At 37.4% G+C, this 19,889-nt stretch overlaps 1 protein-coding gene across 1 annotated transcript in view; it reads left to right on the forward strand.

Annotated features, from left to right (window-relative positions):
* TTK (TTK protein kinase) overlaps positions 1-19,889 on the forward strand; it is a 69,111-nt gene that overhangs the window by 19,451 nt on the left and 29,771 nt on the right. The window contains exons 3-11 of the mRNA XM_083377069.1: positions 976-1,201; positions 3,476-3,582; positions 6,620-6,763; positions 9,105-9,201; positions 9,285-9,366; positions 9,478-9,575; positions 10,921-11,008; positions 13,621-13,726; positions 15,895-16,073. Of these exons, the coding sequence (XP_083233195.1) occupies positions 976-1,201; positions 3,476-3,582; positions 6,620-6,763; positions 9,105-9,201; positions 9,285-9,366; positions 9,478-9,575; positions 10,921-11,008; positions 13,621-13,726; positions 15,895-16,073 (1,127 nt within the window). The remainder of the gene's footprint in view (positions 1-975; positions 1,202-3,475; positions 3,583-6,619; positions 6,764-9,104; positions 9,202-9,284; positions 9,367-9,477; positions 9,576-10,920; positions 11,009-13,620; positions 13,727-15,894; positions 16,074-19,889) is intronic.

Here is a 19,889-nt window from a genome sequence, read left to right on the forward strand (position 1 = left end):
TTCTTCACCTGCATCAAGAGGCTCTTTAGTTCTTCTTCACTTTCTGCCATTAGAGTGGTATTAGGTTGTTTATATTTCTCCTGGCAATCTTAATTCCAATTTTTGATTCATCTAGCCCTGCCTTTCTCATGATGTGCTCTGCATATAAGTCAAATAGGCAGGGCGACAGTATACAGCCTTGCCGGACTCCTTCCCAATTTTGAACCAATCAAGTGGTTCCGTGTCCAGTTCTCACTGTTGTTTCTTGGCCCATATATAGGTTTCTCAAGAGACAGATAAGATGGTCTGGTATACCCATCTCTTTAAGAACATGCCACAATTTGTTGTGATCCACACAATCAAAGGCTTTAGCATGGTCAGTGAAGCAGAAGTAGATGTTTTTCTGGAACTCCCTAGCTTTCTCCATGATCCAGCGTATGTTGGCAATTTAATCTCTAGTTCCTCTGCCTCTTCGAAATCCTGTCTGTACTTCTGGTAGTTCTTGATCCATATACTGCTGGAGTCTAGCTTGTAGGATTTTAAGCATAACTTTATTAGTATGTGAGATGAGTGCAATAGTGTGGTAGTTTGAATATTCTTTGGCCTAAGCTAGAATGGCCTATTTTGCACTATGTTGCAAACATGTCTTTAATACTTCATCATGTATATACAAAAAAGATGTTTCTTTTCTGCACAAATACAGTATAGATAGGTACAGAAAAACACATGTATGTTACCATCTTTGTAATGCTTCAATCTTCAGTTACAGAAGGAATTTACAGTAGTCATTTGATAATTTGGGTTTCTTTCAACTAAATATTGTTATGTTATAAATTATAATATGGATATATAATGTGGACTGTTATATCTAGTTAGACACACACACACATATCTCTTTGTAGGCTATCTGTGAGGAATCTTTTCCTATATTAATTTTGAAGATGGATTTGTTTTTTTAATACGGCCTTAAATACACTTTTTGTCTGTGTGTTTTAGATAATTCTGGAACTGTTAATCAGATTATGATGACTGCTAATAATCCTGAAGACTGGTTGAGTTTCTTACTCAAAATGGAGAAAAGGGGCACTTTTCAGATTGACACAAGCTTACTAAATAGATTGATTGGTCGTTACAGCCAAGCAGTTGCAGAACTGTCAGCAGAAAAATATAGCCAGAATGAAAATTATGCTCATATTCTGGTTAGATTTGCAGAACTGAAAGCGTAAGTATTTGCAATCTGGAAAAAAATTCAAATAGACTCATTTTAATGGTGTTTTACACAAACCATGCTGATTTTAACTGTGTTTTATTGAAGTCATAAAATAGTTCATCTTCTAGAAAAGCAAAATAACACTGTGATTTTAATTTTAATTGCTTCCTTTTTTTCTCCTTTTGCTTTTGCCTTTGCATTTCTGTATTAGAGGCTTTGACTTTACACAGAACCCATCTAGATCATAAACTAGTCCTGCTAGATCAGGCACATCTTAACTCATCATTTTATTTTACACATACAGCCTCTGGAGTAATCTCAAGGAGGGGGTGGAGATAATATAAGTTTCCATTGTTCGTTCACAACTGGTGTTTAGAGGCATGTTTCCCTCAGACTGGAAATGATATTAAGTCATCAAGGCTAATAGATCTTGATAGGCTTGTCTTTCATGATTTGATCTAGTTTTCTTTTAAAGCCATCCAAGTAAGTGGCTATGATTATGGTAATTGATTTTACAACTATTTTTTATTTATCTTTATTTGTCAAATTTATATGGTTTCCCGTCTAACCCAAATTGTCTCTGGGGGTGTGTGTGTACAATAAAACTAAGAATTAAAATATTTCTGTACTGTAAAATCCATCTTCTACAAACCTTCTAATGTAGAGATACATCATTAATGTCTCACATACATTCTTATGAAAAGCCAAGCAATTTCCTTATGAGTGAATCATTGGTTGTCTTTAATCAGTTTATAAACCTTCCTAATATGACACTTTCAGTTGTTGTCACCGACCTCCACTTTGTACATGATTGCACAGCTTTTCTTGGCTCACCATCTTTGCCTAGTTTGGGGCCAACAACATAGAATACTGACAGAAATTCAACCTATTACTTAAAGCACAGGAATTGGTACTTATTGCAGGCTTCTACTTCCAAACAATAGCAAAGCAAGCCTCTCTGGTTCCCATCAAATGAAGTGACGGAGCAATGCTAAAGAACATGACAGATATTCTGCCACATCGGTACTGCCATCTGTGGACAACTTATAACATTGGGAGCATTTGTCATTCAACCTTTGCATGTGTAAAGTTATGTAGTTATTTTGCCATAATTTAAATTATTTAATCTTTACATAAATTGATGGCATTTGCTTTTTCACTGATCATTCACCCTGTTCAAAATGATCTTTCTGGAGCTCTTCAGAATCTCCTTACTTTTAACCACCCCATAGAGATGGTATCATTTGCATACTTGGCCAATTCACTGTTTACTCTTTAAGTCATGATAATTAAAAGCAATTTAAAAATCAAAACATGTTCTTTGGTGACTCCATTTAATCACTTTCATTAATATTTTTGACAGTTCATTTGTATTTTTGTGTTATGTACTGTATATGCAAATTCTCAGAAGATCTTTTTCTTCTATCCCTTAACCACTAATTCAAATGCTTTTGAAAATTCAAGTAAGCAAAACTGATAAGGTGATTCCCAGCATGACATTTGTGGAGGCTCTCAGAAAGTCTTCCAAAGTCTGGGGAGGCACGAGTTACAAAATTCCATATCCTTCGCTTCTTTCTCATTTAATTGCCCCAAGTCAGATTTCATAAATAGGGAGACTATTCAACAGGGCTCTTTTGAAAAGGAAAAACTACTTGGCTTCCTTCCCTTCATGGAAGTAGAGAAGACTTAGTAGGTAACCACAGGAAGAAGGCATTCGATAGGTAGATTGTGATTGGAAGAGGTAGTCTTGAACCTACTGTCAATTTTTAAAGAAATTCTTATTGCTCATTTTGTTTTTGCTACCTGTTTCTCAATTCCTTCCTTTCAGAGGTTCAACTCCTTTTGCTTCCTGAACACCACTAGAAATTCATGGTGGTTCATGCTTGGATTTGGTTGATCATGTGGAATTGTTGTGGAATATATTCTACTTGAGCCTCAATTACTATTTTAAATGTCTTTGCTGCCTTTGACTAAGCACAACTGGATATGATGCTTCTATTAGAGATCACTGTGCTAGGGATGTAGGGAAGAGGGTAAAAAAAATTGCAGAGAAAAAGTAATAGTGAAAGTTCTGCACTGTTTCCAAGAAACGCAGATGGATGTGTCTGATAAGACACCCAAAGTTGAGTTTCACCTGAAGGAGATACCTTTATGGTATGAAGAATATAGTTTTGTGTAAATGTTATAGCGTCTGCTATTCTGTAAGGGTTTTATTTATTTTTAAAAACCATATGTAATATTTTTCTCTGAATTAATCAGTGGTATCTTGGTTTTTTTTATTTGTAGTATTGAAGAACCAGAAGACGCACGTGATCAATTCCATCTGGCTAGGCTGAACTGCAAGAAATTTGCTTTTGTCCATGTAGCTTTTGCACAATTTGAACTCTCACAAGGTTTGTAGGAACAGGTTTACAGTTAAATGTAGATTTGCTGCTATTAGCCTATCCTAGCAATATAGAGAGATTCAGCTGTGTAGTTACACTCAATGTATTTTATTCTAAGGACACAGTTATTTGGTTAGGTAGGAGAACACATTGATAATGGAACGATTAAATGGTTCTTTTCTTTTTAGAGGTAGTTTCCAACAAATTTTATACCAAAGCAGACAAAATTAGAATAGACTACTCCTTTATTGTAACTTGAGCATTATATTGTCCTGTTCTCACACTGTATTTTTTCATTTCAGTACTTATTCAATGCATTGAAAGTTCAGTTAATCAAAATGAATTTTTAATTGTGGTATAAAGATATTTTTCCTGTGCAGTGCTTGGGTAGGTGTAAATTGAAATAGGGAATAGAAATAAACTAAGGTGGCATTTCTATGTAACAGTGATTGTTTATTAAATAAATCTAAAATATTTATTTCTATAAAATATATAAAATATTACATAATGTATTTAATATACTTCTTTAATATAATTCTTTTTGTATTTATTTCATTACAGAATGTATATCCCATCTTTATTTTATATAGGAATAGAAGCAGAATAGAATAGAATAGAATAGAATAGAATAGAATAGAATAGAAGAGTTGGAAGGGATCTTGGAGGCCTTCTAGTCCAGGCATGTCAAACTCATGATGTCATGTGATGTCGTGCAACATATTACAATTTTCCCTCATTGCTGGCAATAGGATGGGCATGGTTTCGGCGTGACGCATCCAGCTCGCAGGCCAGCAGTTTGACATGCCTTTTCTAGTCCAACCCCCTGCTTAGGCAGGAGACCCTATACCATTCATACAAATGGTTGTCCAATCTCTTCTTAAAAACTTTAAAATACATTATACATAATCCTTCCATCTCTAATTTTCTCCATCAGAGCAACTCAGTTAAGGTGTTTGGACTAAGATTAACTGGCCCAAAATCACTCCACTGGCTTCTCATGCATAATAGAGGACTAGAACTCAAGTCTTCAAATTTCTATCTCCGCCCTTAACCACCTGCCAAACTGGTGCACATATTTAAATAATTTAATTTAATATTAAATTTTCAAGACAACAACATTAAGATTTTAGAAAAATACTGATATATACATTTTAAACCTAAATAAAGGAAATACAGGTAATGGTCACTTAATTATCCTAGATGGGACCAGCAATTCTGTTGCTTACTGATGTGGTCGTTATGCAAAATGTCATGTGACCATTCTGTTTAGCGACAGCAGTTCTAGCAATCCCAGTTGCTGTCCTTGAATGAATATTGTGGTTGTTCTTGGAAGAAAGTAAGGTACTATCTCCACTTCATCTTCCTCCATCCACCTATCCCTTTCCATTGATTTCCCCTGCTTCTCAACCCTGCTTACAGTGCCCACCATATAACATGCCACAACTGTACTGCTTGACTTTTTTTGTGCCCCATTTTTTTGTGCCAGTGCAGAGGGCGACCTTTTCTTGGATGCTGACCTTTTCCTCCATTTGTGAAAGAAATCCCTAGCCAAAGTGCAAGAGAAGTCCCAGCTGGTGTGTAAAGAGAAGACCCTAGCTGCACTGGCACAAAAAGAAGGCCCTAGTGCAGTGGTGGCGAACCTGTGGCATGCATGCCAGAGGCAGCAAAGCCTTCTCTGTGGGCACATGCGCCGTTGCCCCAGCAGAGTTTGCCAGAGTAGCAAGCACATGGCATTTGGAAGCGGGGCAGGAAGTGAGCGAGCAAGCAGCGTTGACCCCATGGAGATGGTAAGGGACTGGCCCCACTGCCCTGGCCCCACCACTCTGGCCCTGGCCCTGCCCAGGCCAGCATCCCAGGAGGTGGTGAGCAGATGGGGGCTGACAGCATCCAGCAACGGGTGTGTAGCCCGCTGTGAATACTGGGCTGGCCCTCCAGCAGCAGCGCTGCGGTGGCACTGGCAGCACAAGGAGTCGGGGGAGCACGTGATGTGGACCTCCAGACACACCTACTCCATCCCATCTCTTGGGTTGGAGAGTTGGTCGCCACTGGTCATCTCAGTCCCCTTGAGGGTCTTGCCCTTGCCCTTGCCCTTGGTAGAGTGCATTCCCCTTGGTACCTACCACAGTTGCCAGCCGCTCGCGCAGGTCCATTAGGCTGCCACCTGGGGCACCTGGCCCACCCAGCACCAATGGGGATCCGGCTTTCCCCACTAGGAGTGGCCTTGGCCTGCTGGGCATGGGCGTGCTCTACCACCTCTACTCAAGCTTGCTAACCAGCCGTTTTGCCTTCTTTGTGATGGGCGGGCCAGGTGCTCTGGGAGTAGCGAAAGGCACCAGGTAGATGGGTGGCCAAAAGGGGGTTGTAAATGTGGATTGTCCAGAATTTTGGTCAGTTGACCTCAGGGGTGCTACAATGGCTGGAACTTAAAAGAGCCAGTCATAAGTCCCTTCATTAGCACCATTGTAGCTTAGAATGAACAAATGTACATTAAGGAAGGACTGTATTTACTTATCTCAGTCTTTAATAGATATCAAATCAGATTTGACGTTGACATTTTACCTTGTTTCCCCTTAGTTTGCCTTTGATAATGGCAAATTTTAAATGGAGAAAATGCATGATCATTGATTTTTTTAAAAAAATATCTGTGTGACACTGAAAATCTGTCTCAAGTAAATTTAATTTATTTGCCTAATTATGGATTATTTGCTTTGATAAAAGCTATTATATTAATACAAATGTTTCTCTTTGAAACTTTACTTTTGAAATTAATGTTTCATAAGAAACAAAAACAACAGTTAGATGTGCTATAAAGGAAAAAATAATTCGGCTGAAGCTTTGAGAAATAATCCTTTTGAAAGTAATTGCAACAATCTGTAATTCTTTGTTAACTACATTGTGCTTGGGAGCCAGGCAGGATTATCTCTGGTTAGATGAAGATTTCTATTCCTTTAGGTTAGACTGGGACATCAAAGAATATCTCAGAAGATGATTTTGGTGTCGTTGATTTTTTTCTTGGAAAAGTAAAATGATTGTTATCTTTTACTAGGAAATATCAAAAAAGCCAAGCAGCTGCTTGAAAAAGGGATAGAATCAAGAGCAGTTCCAGCAGAAATGTTAGAAATTGCTCTACGAAACTTAAACTTACAAAAAACACAACTACTTTCAGTTGAAGAAAAAGAAAATTTGTCAGGTGAGCCATAAACTGTTGATCTTTTGAATTTTAATTAAAGGGATTATAACTTGGGTAAGTAACCTCACTCTTTTCTAAGCTAATTGTGTAGACTTTAGCATTTTCATATAAGCTTAAAGTTCACTTCACTGGGAAATTACACACTTAATACATACTATAGCTATTTAGAAAATAACAATTTTATGTTTGGAAAAAATGACTCACAATTTTAATTTATTCACTAAAATCTATCAATCAAAATTCCAGCTTTCATTTTATCAACTACAATGCTTGTGACTTGGTTAACCCTAATTAAATTGGTTGTTTACTATGCATGAATCTATAGTAGGAGAAATTTTACTTAAGAAAAACGTATACAGGCGGTCCTTGGCTTATGTCTGTTCAGTGAAGTTAGGACAGAAGTGGAAAAAAATAGATTTGCAACCAGTCCTATTGCAGCATCACAGTGAGCCACATCACATGATCTCCAATTGTGACTCCCTGCCGGCTTCCCACAACCAAAGTCAATGGGAATGTTGGCAGAGAAAGTTGCAAGTCACCTCAGTAAGTTGTTCCTAGTATTTTGTTTTTCTCCTGAGGAGTCTGCCACTGAGTATGAGATCCCAGATATCTGTATGAACACCACATGATATTTTTCAACTCCGGGGCTGGCCAAGTGAAGCTATTGAGATTAATGTTCCAATGCATGGAGGTACCATTTAGGTTTGATGTACAATCTGGGGATCTCACTGGACTCTCAGCTCCTGCTTGATGAGCAGTTGCTACCAACTGTAGCCAAGAAGACCTTTGCACAGCTTCATTTAGTACCATGGTGGCGAACCTATGGCACGCGTACCACAGGTGGCACGCAAAGCCCTCCCTGTGGGCATGTGCGCCGTCGCCCCAGTCCTAAGTCTTCAGGTGGGTTTTATAAAACCTTTTCGCTTTAGGCCTCCACTGCCGTGTGCAAAAAAAAAAAAAGGTTAAATCAATCAATTTCAACTTCTCGCCTGGAAAAAAAATATCTCGCAAAGTTGGAATTGATTGATTGAACTTTTTAGTCCCACCCAGTCTGCCGTTACCACCGTAGACACGCCCAGCCAATTGACCACACCCATCCAATAGGCCATGCCCAGCCAGCACCCGACGATACATAAGTGGGTTTTGGATTGCAGTTTGGGCACTCGGTCTCCAAAAGGTTCGCCACCACTGATCTAGTATGTCAGTTGTGGTTTTTGCTAGATCAAGGGATCCTTTTAGCAGCTATTCATGCCTTAGACATCTCACACCTGAACATAGGGCTACCCTTGAAGACCACTCAGAACCTTCAGCTTTAAGTTTTTAGCATTTTATGAATTGTCCAGAGTTACTGGGGTTGGGCAGCATACACTTCCAATAAATGAATAATATTTAATTTTCCTCATTTTCTGTATTTTTCTGCATCATTTTAAAAATTATTTTAGTAAGGGGAAAGAGCAAGAACTTTGGAAGCATTTATTTATTTATTTTTTATTTTAATTCCATTTATATCCCGCCCTTCTCCGAAGACTCAGGGCGGCTTACAAGCTTAGCAGTAGCCTTCATTCTATGTATATGCCTGCTTATTAGGGCTTTCACACACCCCCTAAGCGGCATTATTACAAAGTCAGCTTAATTGCCCCCAACAATCTGGGTCCTCATTTTACCTACCTGGGAAAGATGGAAGGCTGAGTCAACCTTGAGCCTGGTGGGATGTGAACCTGCACTAATTGCAGGCAGCTGGTGTTACTTAAGGAGGCATTAGCCCACTGCTCCACCAAGGCATTGAAGCCTGCTCTCAAGTACTAGATATTTTTATTTGGCTAGATGTCAGCAAGTATTATATATGTGTTTTAGATTCTGTACAGATGGATATGCACATAATATTTCATTCCCACATTAAACCAAGTGCATATTTTTCCAGGTTTCATGCATCAGCTGTGGAATATAAATGTGCCAACTCAGGAAAAGATGCAGTTGCTTTAACGTGTTCCTGATAGATGCACCTGTTCCACATGCACTTTGAAATACATTTTGCCCTTTGAATCTGATCACTGTATAGCTCCAATAGATAATATGAATTTTAGAAGAATGATGATAATGTTGATTGATTTAGAATGTTCTAAGTGTATAGTTAGTTATGAATCATGATATGAGATTAATTTTAATCCTAAAGTGTTATTCAAACATGCCTTGCTTGCTAGAAAAAGATGAGTAAACTTCCTAAAGTTCTTCAAGGTGCTGTGGTAAAATATATTAAAACGTGTATTCTGAAATATTGTGAATTTTACTGTAATGTTTAAATGTACACTATTTTGTATCTTGATAAATTGCCTATTTACAGGATCAAACCTGCATAATATAACTGGAAACTTGCAGAATAAGAAAAAAAATAGTGATTTTAATGAGGTTACTACCAGTATGCCCAATTTTTTCCCAGGGTAAGTGGATTGAAATATTACACAACATTCGTTTTCTTCTAGCCTCAGTTGGTATAACTGAATATCTCATATTTTCATTTTAGAGAAAAAAATGATTTCTCAAGAGAGACTGAATTGGTTTTTAGTGGACGGAAACCATTAACACAATTGAATAAGTCTAATCAGGTAGAAAGCTTTATGTTTCTATAAATATTCTACAAAAACAACATATTCTTTATGCTTCTGTTATATTTATTTATTTGCATCTGATCAGTTCCATTGTGTTTGATTACTTAGAAATGTACCTTTGGGAGAGTTCCTCTTCAGTTAATAAATGAAAGTGAGAGTGACACAGATGAATCACTGAAGATGGAAATTCCTATTGTTGCAAAGAGGTATGAAAAACTGCCTATAGAGAAAACTTTTGGGATTTTGACAGGAAAGAGTATCCTGTGTGCATCTTGAAGTTGATAGGACAGAGTCAACAAAAAGTTCCTACCTTGTACAGAATAGCATGAACAAGCTTGGTTGCATTTGTGGCTTGTTAGCCAAAATATGAGAAAACTAAGGCCAATAGTTTAATCTACACCTGTTCTCTATCTTACTAGCTAAGTGTTACTTGAAAAACCTTGATTGACCAAGTAAATGATGGGTAGCAGAATTATCTGCTGGACCTTTTTGGTGACAACCAGGCCAGATGAAAGCTTCGGTCTTGAACTAAATGGTAAAGAGCATGAATTAATAAAGGAATGAAAGAAAAAAATGGCTGGATGATTTGGGGCCAGTCACTTTCTCTTAACCCAATTCATCTCACAGGGATATTGCTGTGGGGAAAATGAGGAAGGAGGAGTATTGATACGTTCACAACCTTGAGTTATGGATGAAAAAAGGCAGAATAATAAGAAACAGTCAAATACTTTGGCCACCTAATGAGAAGGAAGGACTCACTGGAGAAGAGCCTAATGCTGGGAAAGGTTGAGGGCAATAGAAGAAAGGGACGACAGAGAATGAGGTGGCTGGATGGAGTCACTGAAGCAGTAGGCGTGAGCTTAAAGGGACTCCAGAAGAAGGTAGAGGACAGGAAGGTCGAGGAATGTTGTCCATAGGGTTGCGATGGGTCGGACACGACTTCGCAGCTAACAACAACAAAATAAGAAACAGATTTTTAGATATCTGCAAAAGTAGTTAGATATGTGTTTGTGGAAGAGGAAGGATGTAATAGATGTAATTAAGTTTTCTTTGGGATAATGTATTGGGTGTTAAGTGCTTATGATGAGTAAGATAAAATACCAGAACAATTGGGTCTGTTTTTCTGTTTCTTTCCCACAAGTAGTAGACAGGGAAGGAGCAGGTAACTTTCCAGACATCTGAATGGCTTTAAAATTTTTGCTAAGATGTAAGTACAACTCTGGGGCCCAAGCGGGTCATCTATTACAGAGCAATGTTCCAAACTCATTTGCTTCTAAAAGATAATTTTGAATTAGGATTGTGAAAGGGCAAAAAGGAGTGTAAAGACAAACCCAAGGCCACAGAGTTTTGGAAAATTTACATTGAAGTCTATTTGTTTTAAATTGTTTGAGTTTATTTAACAAGAAAAAGTGCCAAACTGAGACAGTTTGATATCTTGTTCTTTTTTAAAAAATAGCTATTATATTAGCTTGTTCTCCTTGCTAATTTTTGAGTACTGTTGCTTTTATGTCTGGAACTTTGTAACTAAATTTTAATATTCTGGGAAACTAGGCAAACATCTGGAACCAATGTGATCCAGCTACTACAGCCTGAATCAAAACCTAACCAAAGTGGTCCTTATTTGCCCAGAGACTTGAAGGTAATAGAATACTCTGTTTCACGTCTGTTGTTATAGTTTATAATGGAGGAGGAGGAGGAGAAATGAGATAAGTGGAATTTGATTGTGTAACTAATGGGGAACTGCATGTAGGAGGTAAAGGTAAAGGTTCCCCCGCACATGTGTGCTAGTCGTTTCCGACTCTAGGGGCCGGTGCTCATCTCTGTTTCAAAGCCGAAGAGCCGGTGCCTGTCCGAGAACGTCTCCGTGGTCATGTGGCCGGCATGACTAGATGCCAAAGGTGCACGGAACGCTGTAACCTTCCCACCGTAGTGGTCCCTATTTTTCTACTTGCATTTTTATGTGCTTTCAAACTGCTAGGTTGGCAGAAGCTGGGACGAGTAACAGGCGCTTACTCTGTTACGCGGCACTCGGGATTTGACCCGCCAAACTGCCGACCTTCTGATCGACAAGCTCAGCGTCCTAATCCACTGAGCCACCGCGTCCATGTAGGAGTTACAGATACAAATAAGAGACCCTGGGGAGGGGGCAGATATCAGAGTTCTACTGTTGGAGGGAAAATCTGCTTCTTGATGTCCTTTCTTCACCCAGGAACATGCTGTGTCCTACCTAGAGAAGAAAAATACTTTTTCTGTGTAGCACCAACTGGGACAACTCATTCAATACTGCAGAGAAAATAGCAGAGCTGTGCTTGCAGTGCTCCAAATAAAATTGCCTATGGAATGTGGGCCTTGGTAATATCAATTGCCTCTTCCCTTTATCAAAGAAAATAGAATGGTACCTGAAGGAAAGTCACTCTTGAAGACGTTCTAACTAGAGTGCTTGTTAAATGTGGCTTGCACTGCAAATAAGAGAGCTCTGTTTCAGCCACCCTTGGCTGATGGCAGACCAGTTGGCCCATCATCAGAGATCTCCATTCTGCATACAGTATAGATCATTTATTTTCTTCTGTTCAGTCATGTCTGATTCCTGGAGGCTGCCTAGGCAAGTCTCTGCAGTTTTCTTGGCAAGGTTTTTCAGAAGTGGTTTGCCATTGCCTGCTTACTAGGTCTGAGAGAAATTTGACTGGCCCAGGGTCACCCAGCTGGCTTTGTGCGTAAAACAGGACTAGAACTTACCTTCTCCTGATTTTTAGCCTGAGGCCTTAATAACTGCCCCGAAGTGACTCATAGAAAAAATAGGAATTTGGTAATAGAGTCATACTGATAGGGGTGGGGAGGAATTTTTCTAAGCAGATTTTGGGACGGGATTCAAATGAAGAAGATAGTCCTGTTACATAAACAAGTCGTGTCGTAGGATGACTAAGCCTTCCACCCTTCCAAGGTTGGTAAAATGAGACCCAGATTGCTGGGGGCAATAGGCTGGCTCTGTAAACCGCTTAGAGAGGGCGGTAAAGCACCGTGAAACAGTTTATAAGTCTAAGTGCTAATGCTGTTTAAGTATAAAAATGTTTTAATATTAGGAAATCGGGTATCACTTGCATTTACACACTGAATCTTCCTAGCGTGATGAATTGCAGGTACATTGCAGCCAAAATTTCCATTGTTAAGCAAGAGAATTGTCAAGTGAGTTTTACAACTTTTTTGCCACAGTTGTTAAGCCTCACTGCAGTTATTATTTTTTATTTTTTTTAATTTTAATTCCATTTATATCCCGCCCTTCTCCGAAGACTCAGGGCGGCTTTCAAGCTTAGCATTAGTGAATTAAGTGAATCTGGCCTTCCCCATTGACTTTGCCTGTCAGAAGCCAGCTGGGAAGTTACCATTGGTGATCACATGACCTCGGAATAGTGCAACTGTGGTTAATGCATGGCAGTATTCAAAACCTGAGTTTTGATCATGTGACCATGGAGATTCTTCAACAGTCGTTAAGTGTAAAAAATGGTTGTAACGGTCACTAAGTAAAGGGTTCTAAGTTGGGGGACTACCTGTACTGTATTGATTCTTAGCTTTGAATTTTAAGATGTTTTTCCATATTTTTAAAACATAGTCACTGATATGATTCAGTGCTATCTTGCAAAATAAAATGAAGTAGAAACAGTCGGTGTGGACAAATGTGGATGAACTGTACATTCTTCCCTCCCTCTTTTCCCTTGAATGCAGTCAAAAAGTAAATGTTACACATTCAGCCTTAACAACACAGCAGATGATGAAATAAAAGAAGGTCTGAACCAATGCTCAACTGATACATTCTAACTGCAAATGGAATATTTATGACATGCTTGAAATTTCTACTCATTGTTAGACTCTTTGATTTAGATGAGATTTGATTCTGATGCTGCACGTTTTTCAGGAGAGATTTCGCCAGTAACCTCTATATCTCATTCTGCATTGTACAATAGAGACTTTAAACTCGGTAGGACAGTGGTACTTTTTTTTTTTTAATTCCATTTATATCCCGCCCTTCTCCGAAGACTCAGGGCGGCTTACAAGCTTTGGACAGAGGATAGATTGGGAAACTGTTTTCTGTGCCATAAATTCTCTTTGAAGGGCACATCTGCTTAACATGGTTCAGACCACCTTGTTGTGCTGCACATTTTCACCTGTGGTTTTGGGGCAAGTGGAAATGGGGAAGGGGGTGTGTGGTCATGCAGCCATTAACTGGAGCCTTATTTTTCTTCTTCTTTTATTTAGTCTTTGCCAATTAGAAATCTTAGGCACTCGGATGATGAGAATTCAGAAGGTGCTATGAATTCAACTCTAAAGGAGAAAAAGGATCCTGTTTATGTTAAAAAAAGAGGTTTGTTTCAATGGATGTGGAATTATGATAACTTTGTTATTTTTATAATTTATTAGCACTGTTCAGTGCTCTGGGTTCAAAAGGAACAAGGTGAGATTTCAGTGCATCTGTGGAGCACAGCCTCACGATCCTGACTAAGAGGTAGCTGCTTTAAGGAGCTTAAAAGATGCTTCTTAAGTGCCTCCATACGCTCCAAAGTAATCCTTTGAATTTAAAGAACTGCAAAGGCTTATGATTCATATATTGAATATTGTTTGTCGAATTTGGTTTTGCATTTTGTATTGAAAATGTAATTCTAAAAGGGAAGCAAAATTCTACTGTGCTAGTTTAAAATATGTTTTCTGTGGGCAATTAAGTTGGCATGCATAGATGTCTATGCTCAAATAGAGCATAGAAATAAACATAGCACAATCTGTACTGTGTTTTCCCAAAAATAAGACCCGGGCTTATATTTTTTTTGCCTCCAAAAGAGGCAGTAGGTCTTACTTTCGGGGATATCTTATTTTTTTCCTGACACCTCCCTCACCTCGTCGATGCCAACAGCCCCATCCAGCAGGAGCCTGGGTGGCTGCTGGCCCACTTCTGTGGCCACTTGCAGCAGAAGGCTGCGTAGCCCGCTGTGCTGTGCTGCCGCCACAACTTGAGGCAGGTGGGGTGGAGCTGCTGCAAGCACCCCATAGGTACCCAAACACTTTTCACCTGGATGGAGAAATGATGGGGACTGGAAGCTTCGTCTGCTTGCAAATGGGGCAGTTGGAAACAGAGCTAATCCCTCAGTTTCCAAGCGCCCCATTTGCAAGCAGACGAAACTTCCAGTCTCCCTCTGGGCAAAAAGTGCATGGCACGTCTGGATCGCCTGCCTCTCCCCACCTCTGCCTCCACGCTGTAGTGACCTGACTGCTCCAAGGGACTGGTGGGCTGCGGCTGCTGCCGGACACCATCAGCTCTTGTGTGCTTGCTGCCATTTGTGCTGGCCACACCCACCCTGGGCTTATTTTGGGGGTAGGGCTTATATTAGCCTCCCCCCCCCAACAAAAAACAGGCTAGGGCTTATTTTCGGGGTGGATCTTATTTTCAGGGAAACACGGTATATGAATGACAGGAAGAAGAAAAAAGAAACTATTGGTTGAGTCAAATCAAAATATAGCAATATAGATTCTTACTGATTTCTCCAGAAACTATAGATAGTCCTTGACTTATGACCACAGTTTGTAAGGAGGGCAAGCAGCTGCCCTCTGTGCACATTCCTGCAATGGGCTACCGAAATGAAATTGAGATCTTCATCTCCTCTCCATCCATGGAGGGAATTCCTATGCTGGGTTGGAGAAATGAAGCAGGGATTGCAAAGAAAAGGGGAATCCTTTGGCAGGTGGCAGTAGCTTACAACCTTCCCAGCTTCCCCAAAGTGACTTTCAGAGAAGATTGCAAATGGTGATTACATGATTGGGAGGCGCTTGGCAACTGGTCATAAGTGCAAACAGGCTGCCAAGCACCCTGATCACAATTAGGTGACCTTCAGGAGTGGCAGTGCAGCATTTTATGACGAGTTTACAGACTGTAAAGCACTCTTTCTGAGCTGCTGCAACTTTGGTCATTAAACAACTGAAGTTGTATGTTGAGGACTACCTGTGCCTGCAATGTTCTGTCTGAATATTCTGAACTGGCTATGTTCTGCTGAAACAGAATTCAAGGGAATTCATACGTTCTGTTTTCAGTTTCAAATCTTTTTAGGAGTTTCAGTCATAGAAAACAAGACAAATTGGCAAATAGATTATTTTCAAAACATTTCCTATATGATTCACCCTTTTCTTTTTTTAAATAAATTTTATTATTTAAAACATTGGACATGATGTGAACGGACTGACATACCTTCTTGTCTTACATTATTTTTGAGATTTACATATATACATATACATACATATATATATATATATATATATATATATATATATATATATATATGTATTTGTCAAGGCTTTTTGTATATATATATATATATATATATATATATATATACTGTATACACACATAATATACACATCAGTTATATACAGTTATACCATATTTAAAACAATCAACCAATCCGGATTCACCCTTTTCTTGATTGGCTCTTTTATTTAGATATTCTACTGTCGTATTCATTTTAATAACTACATTATTTGCTTCAGAAACTGAAATGGTGCAGGAAGAACCAAGAACAATAGAATCCGCCTGTCTGGGAGGACAACAGCAGCCCCTTCTTTCTCTTGGAAGTTGCCAAAAGGAGCAGGAGCAGTTCAGATTAAATTGTCTTGCATCTAAAAATAAATGGCCCCATCTTGAAACACAGTATAAAAGAAACTCAGAGGTATTTTTTTAAAAAAATCTGTTCATTCGAATTATTAATTTAGTCAATGTGAAAATGGAACTTGAACTACCTGGCATTTCAGATTGTACATTTGCTAGAATTATAACATAGTGATATTTTGTGTCTTTTTTTATTTGACCCCCATCTTTTCCTGTCCAGGAAAAACCTCATTACTCTTAACGTTAGGGTATGCAGTCTAGTGCCTGGGATCATATTAGTAGGACCCCAGATATATCATTGAGTTCTTACCAGATTTCTCGTTCTACCTGACTTACTTTAATTTCTTTTTTCGGATAGTTGTAAGCCACCCAGAGCCCTTGAGAGTTAATCAACATACAAATTTGATAAATTCTTATGATTATTAAAAAGTATCAGGAAAAGTAAAGAGGAATCTGGAAAGTGCAAGCTTTTAGAGTCACGTTTATACACAGGCATACTCAGGTGGGCACTAGGATGACAGCATCGGGGGGGGGAGAATTATAGCCCACCTTGTGATAAATGGCTGTTTTGTGATTGATCATGGTAACCATAGCAGCAACACACATGTCAACGTTCCAAAACAGGACTCTGAGTTCAAGTCTTGCCTTAGGCATGAAAACTGGCTAGATGACTTTGATTCAGTCACACTTCAAGCTCGGGGACAACCGGATTAATCAGTTCCTGCCATAACCAATGGAACAATGCTTGATTGGTCCAAATAAGTGGACTTTTCATTTGCAGAAAAAACACTAGGAATAAAAAAAAAAAGGATTTTTCTTCCAAAGGAGATTGCTATAGACTAAAAAGTAAGTTTAGCGTCTACTTTAATAAACAAGTTTGTTAAAGGTAGATGTTAAACTATAGTCCTTAGTTTACAGCAGGGTGGATTTGATTTAAATCAAGTCAATTTAAATCACTAGTAAAAAGGCTTGATTTAAATCATCTCGATTTAAATCGTAACTTTTTAAAAAGTTTTATTATTTTTTTAACAGTTCAATAATAGTTGTTCAACAAAAATGTGTTATCTGAGTATCTTATTCACTAATACAAATTAAATTCCTAATCCCTAAATCTTTTCTCTAACCATTGATAAAATAGGTTTCAAGTTTGAAAATATTCTGTTTCTTCTTTTTCTTTCAACCTTAAAGTAAGTCTGTCCATTTCTGGTGGTAGTATTTCTTTGTTCTTCCAATATTGTGCAAATATATTTCTTGCTGCTGTTATCACATGTAGAATCAAATATGTACTTTGCTTATCAAGTTTTTCTGGCATTATAACTAGTAAAAAAAATTCAGGTTTATAGTCTGTGTTTTTCTAACATTTTTTTCTAACCAAGTGTGCATTATTGTCCAATATTTCCTTGCTTTAACACATGTCCACCACATATGATAATAAGTACCTGGTTTGTGTTTACATTTCCAACATTTCTCTGACATGTTTTTAAACATTTTGGCTAATCTTGTTGGTGGCAAATATCCATCTATAAAACATTTTATATAAGTGTTCTTTGTATGAAGCTGACATTGTCAATTTATAGTTTCTTTCCTACAAACTTTTCTAAGTCTATATTATATCCAAAATTCTTTGCCCATACTATCATTGTCTCTTTTACTTGTTCATCTTCCATTTTGAAATTTAATAAGAAATTGTACATTTTTTTGATTAACTTTTCATCAGAAGTTAATAATCTCTGATCAAACCTAATCTGTTCTTTGTAAAATCCATACTGTTTAATATCTTTATCATGTCTGACTTGCATTTGTAAATGTGACCACCATGTTAAATCGATGCCCTGATTTTCCATCTTTTGCCTGGATTTCAAGTTCCCTTTAGAATTTAGAATATCTTTGTATGTCCATATTTTATTGAGACTGACTACATTTGGATGTATGAATGCTTCCATTGTTAAAAGCCATCCTGGAATTTTCAAATATATTTTACATTTTCCTCCCACCAAATTAATAATAATGCATTTCTAATATGGTGGTTTTGGAAGTATTTATGTATTTTACTTTTTCTGTACCATAGAAAAGCATGCCAACCAAGTTGCAGGTCATGTCCCTCCAGATACAGCAATCTTTTATTTTTAATAGTTATCCATTCTTTTATCCATGTTAACACTGATGCTTGATAATATAAAACCCAATCTGGCAAGCCAAAGCCTCCATTTCCCTTGGCTTCTTCTAACATTTTCAGTTTAATTCTAGCTTTCTTTCCTTCCCAGATAAATTTTTGAATTAGAAAGTTTAAATCTTCAAAGAATTTTTTCTCCAGTTTTAGAGGTATTGTTTGAAATAAAAATAATATTTTGGTAATATATTCATTTTTACCGTAGCAATTCTTCCTAACATCGACAGTTGAAGATTCTTCTATTTTTCCAAATCAAGCTTTATTTGGTTTAACAGTTTAATGTAATTTTCTTTTAGTGTTGAACATCTTGCTGTCAGATATATTCCCAAATATTTGACCTTTTTGACTACTAGCAATTCTATTTTTTCTGATAATTGCTTTTTTATTTATCTGTAAAAATTTTAACTATCACTTTAGTTTTTTCTCTATCTTTAATCCTGCTATCTCTCCAAATTGTTCTATCTTTTCCAACAGTTTAGGAATCGTCTATAGTTCCCTCTAGAATGAATACCAAATCATCTGCAAATGCTTGCAGTTTGTAGGTTTCACCTTTTATTTTCAATCCTTTAATTTCTGGATCTTGTCTATTTAAAACTTCCAAAGTTAAGATAAATAGCAATGGGAATAATGGACATCCTTGTCTTGTGCCTTTTCGTATATCAAAATTCTCTGTGTTATCCCTATTTACAATTACTTTTACTGATTGTTTCTGATATATTGTCTGAATCGTATTTATCAAGTTTTGACCAAAGTCCATTGTTTTTAGTTGTTGAGTCATAAATTGCCAAAAAACATTTATCAAATTCCTTTGGGGCATCTAAAAATACTAGTGCCAGTTGTTTCTCTGGATGAAGTTCATAATATTCCAATGTATCTAGTATTACCCTCAAATTATTTTTATTTGTCTCTTTGGTAAAAAAATCCTTTTTGATCTGGGTGTATAAATTCAGTCAAAAATCTTTTCAGCCTCTCAACTATTATTGAAGTGAAGATTTCATAGTCCACATTCAGTAGTGATATTGGTCTATAATTTTTGATCTGGGTCAGATCTGAGTCCTCTTTTGGTATCAAAGTAACATTAGCTTCTGTCCATGTATTTGGGAATTTTGCCTCCAATAGAAGTTCATTACATATATTTTTAAATGGTGAACTTAATATACCTTGTAAACATTTATAAAACTGATGGGAATCCATCTGTTCCTGGCGTTTTTTCATTTTTTTTCTTTTTATTGCTTCTGTCAATTCCATCATTGTTATTTTTTCATTTAACATAGTCTTAAAGTTTTCTGGAATTTTTGGTAAATTATTTTCTTCCATATATTGAGTCATTCTCTCCCATGAAGTTTCTTCCTTGTCATATAGTTTCTCATAGTATTCTTTAATGATCTTTTTTATTTCTTCATTTTTAAATTGTAAACAGCCCTTTTCATCTACTAAACTGTTTATCATTTTTTTCTCCTTTTGTTTTTTAAGTTTATAAGCTAACCATCTTCCTGGTTTGTTTGCATTTTCAAAAAAGTTTTGCTTTGCCCTTTAAATTTGTTGTGCCAATTTTTCTGATTTTATTAAAGTTAATTTATGTTTTATTATTTCCGTTTGTCTTTTCAATATTTTCTTTTGTGGGTTTATTTGTAGTTCAAGTTCTAATTTTTTAAATTCTTCTCTTAACAACTGACATTATTGTCTCTTTATTTTTTTTTCACCATG

The sequence above is a fragment of the Vipera ursinii genome (assembly GCF_947247035.1).
Source record: "Vipera ursinii genome assembly, chromosome: 1".
In the NCBI taxonomy this organism is placed as follows: domain Eukaryota; kingdom Metazoa; phylum Chordata; class Lepidosauria; order Squamata; family Viperidae; genus Vipera; species Vipera ursinii.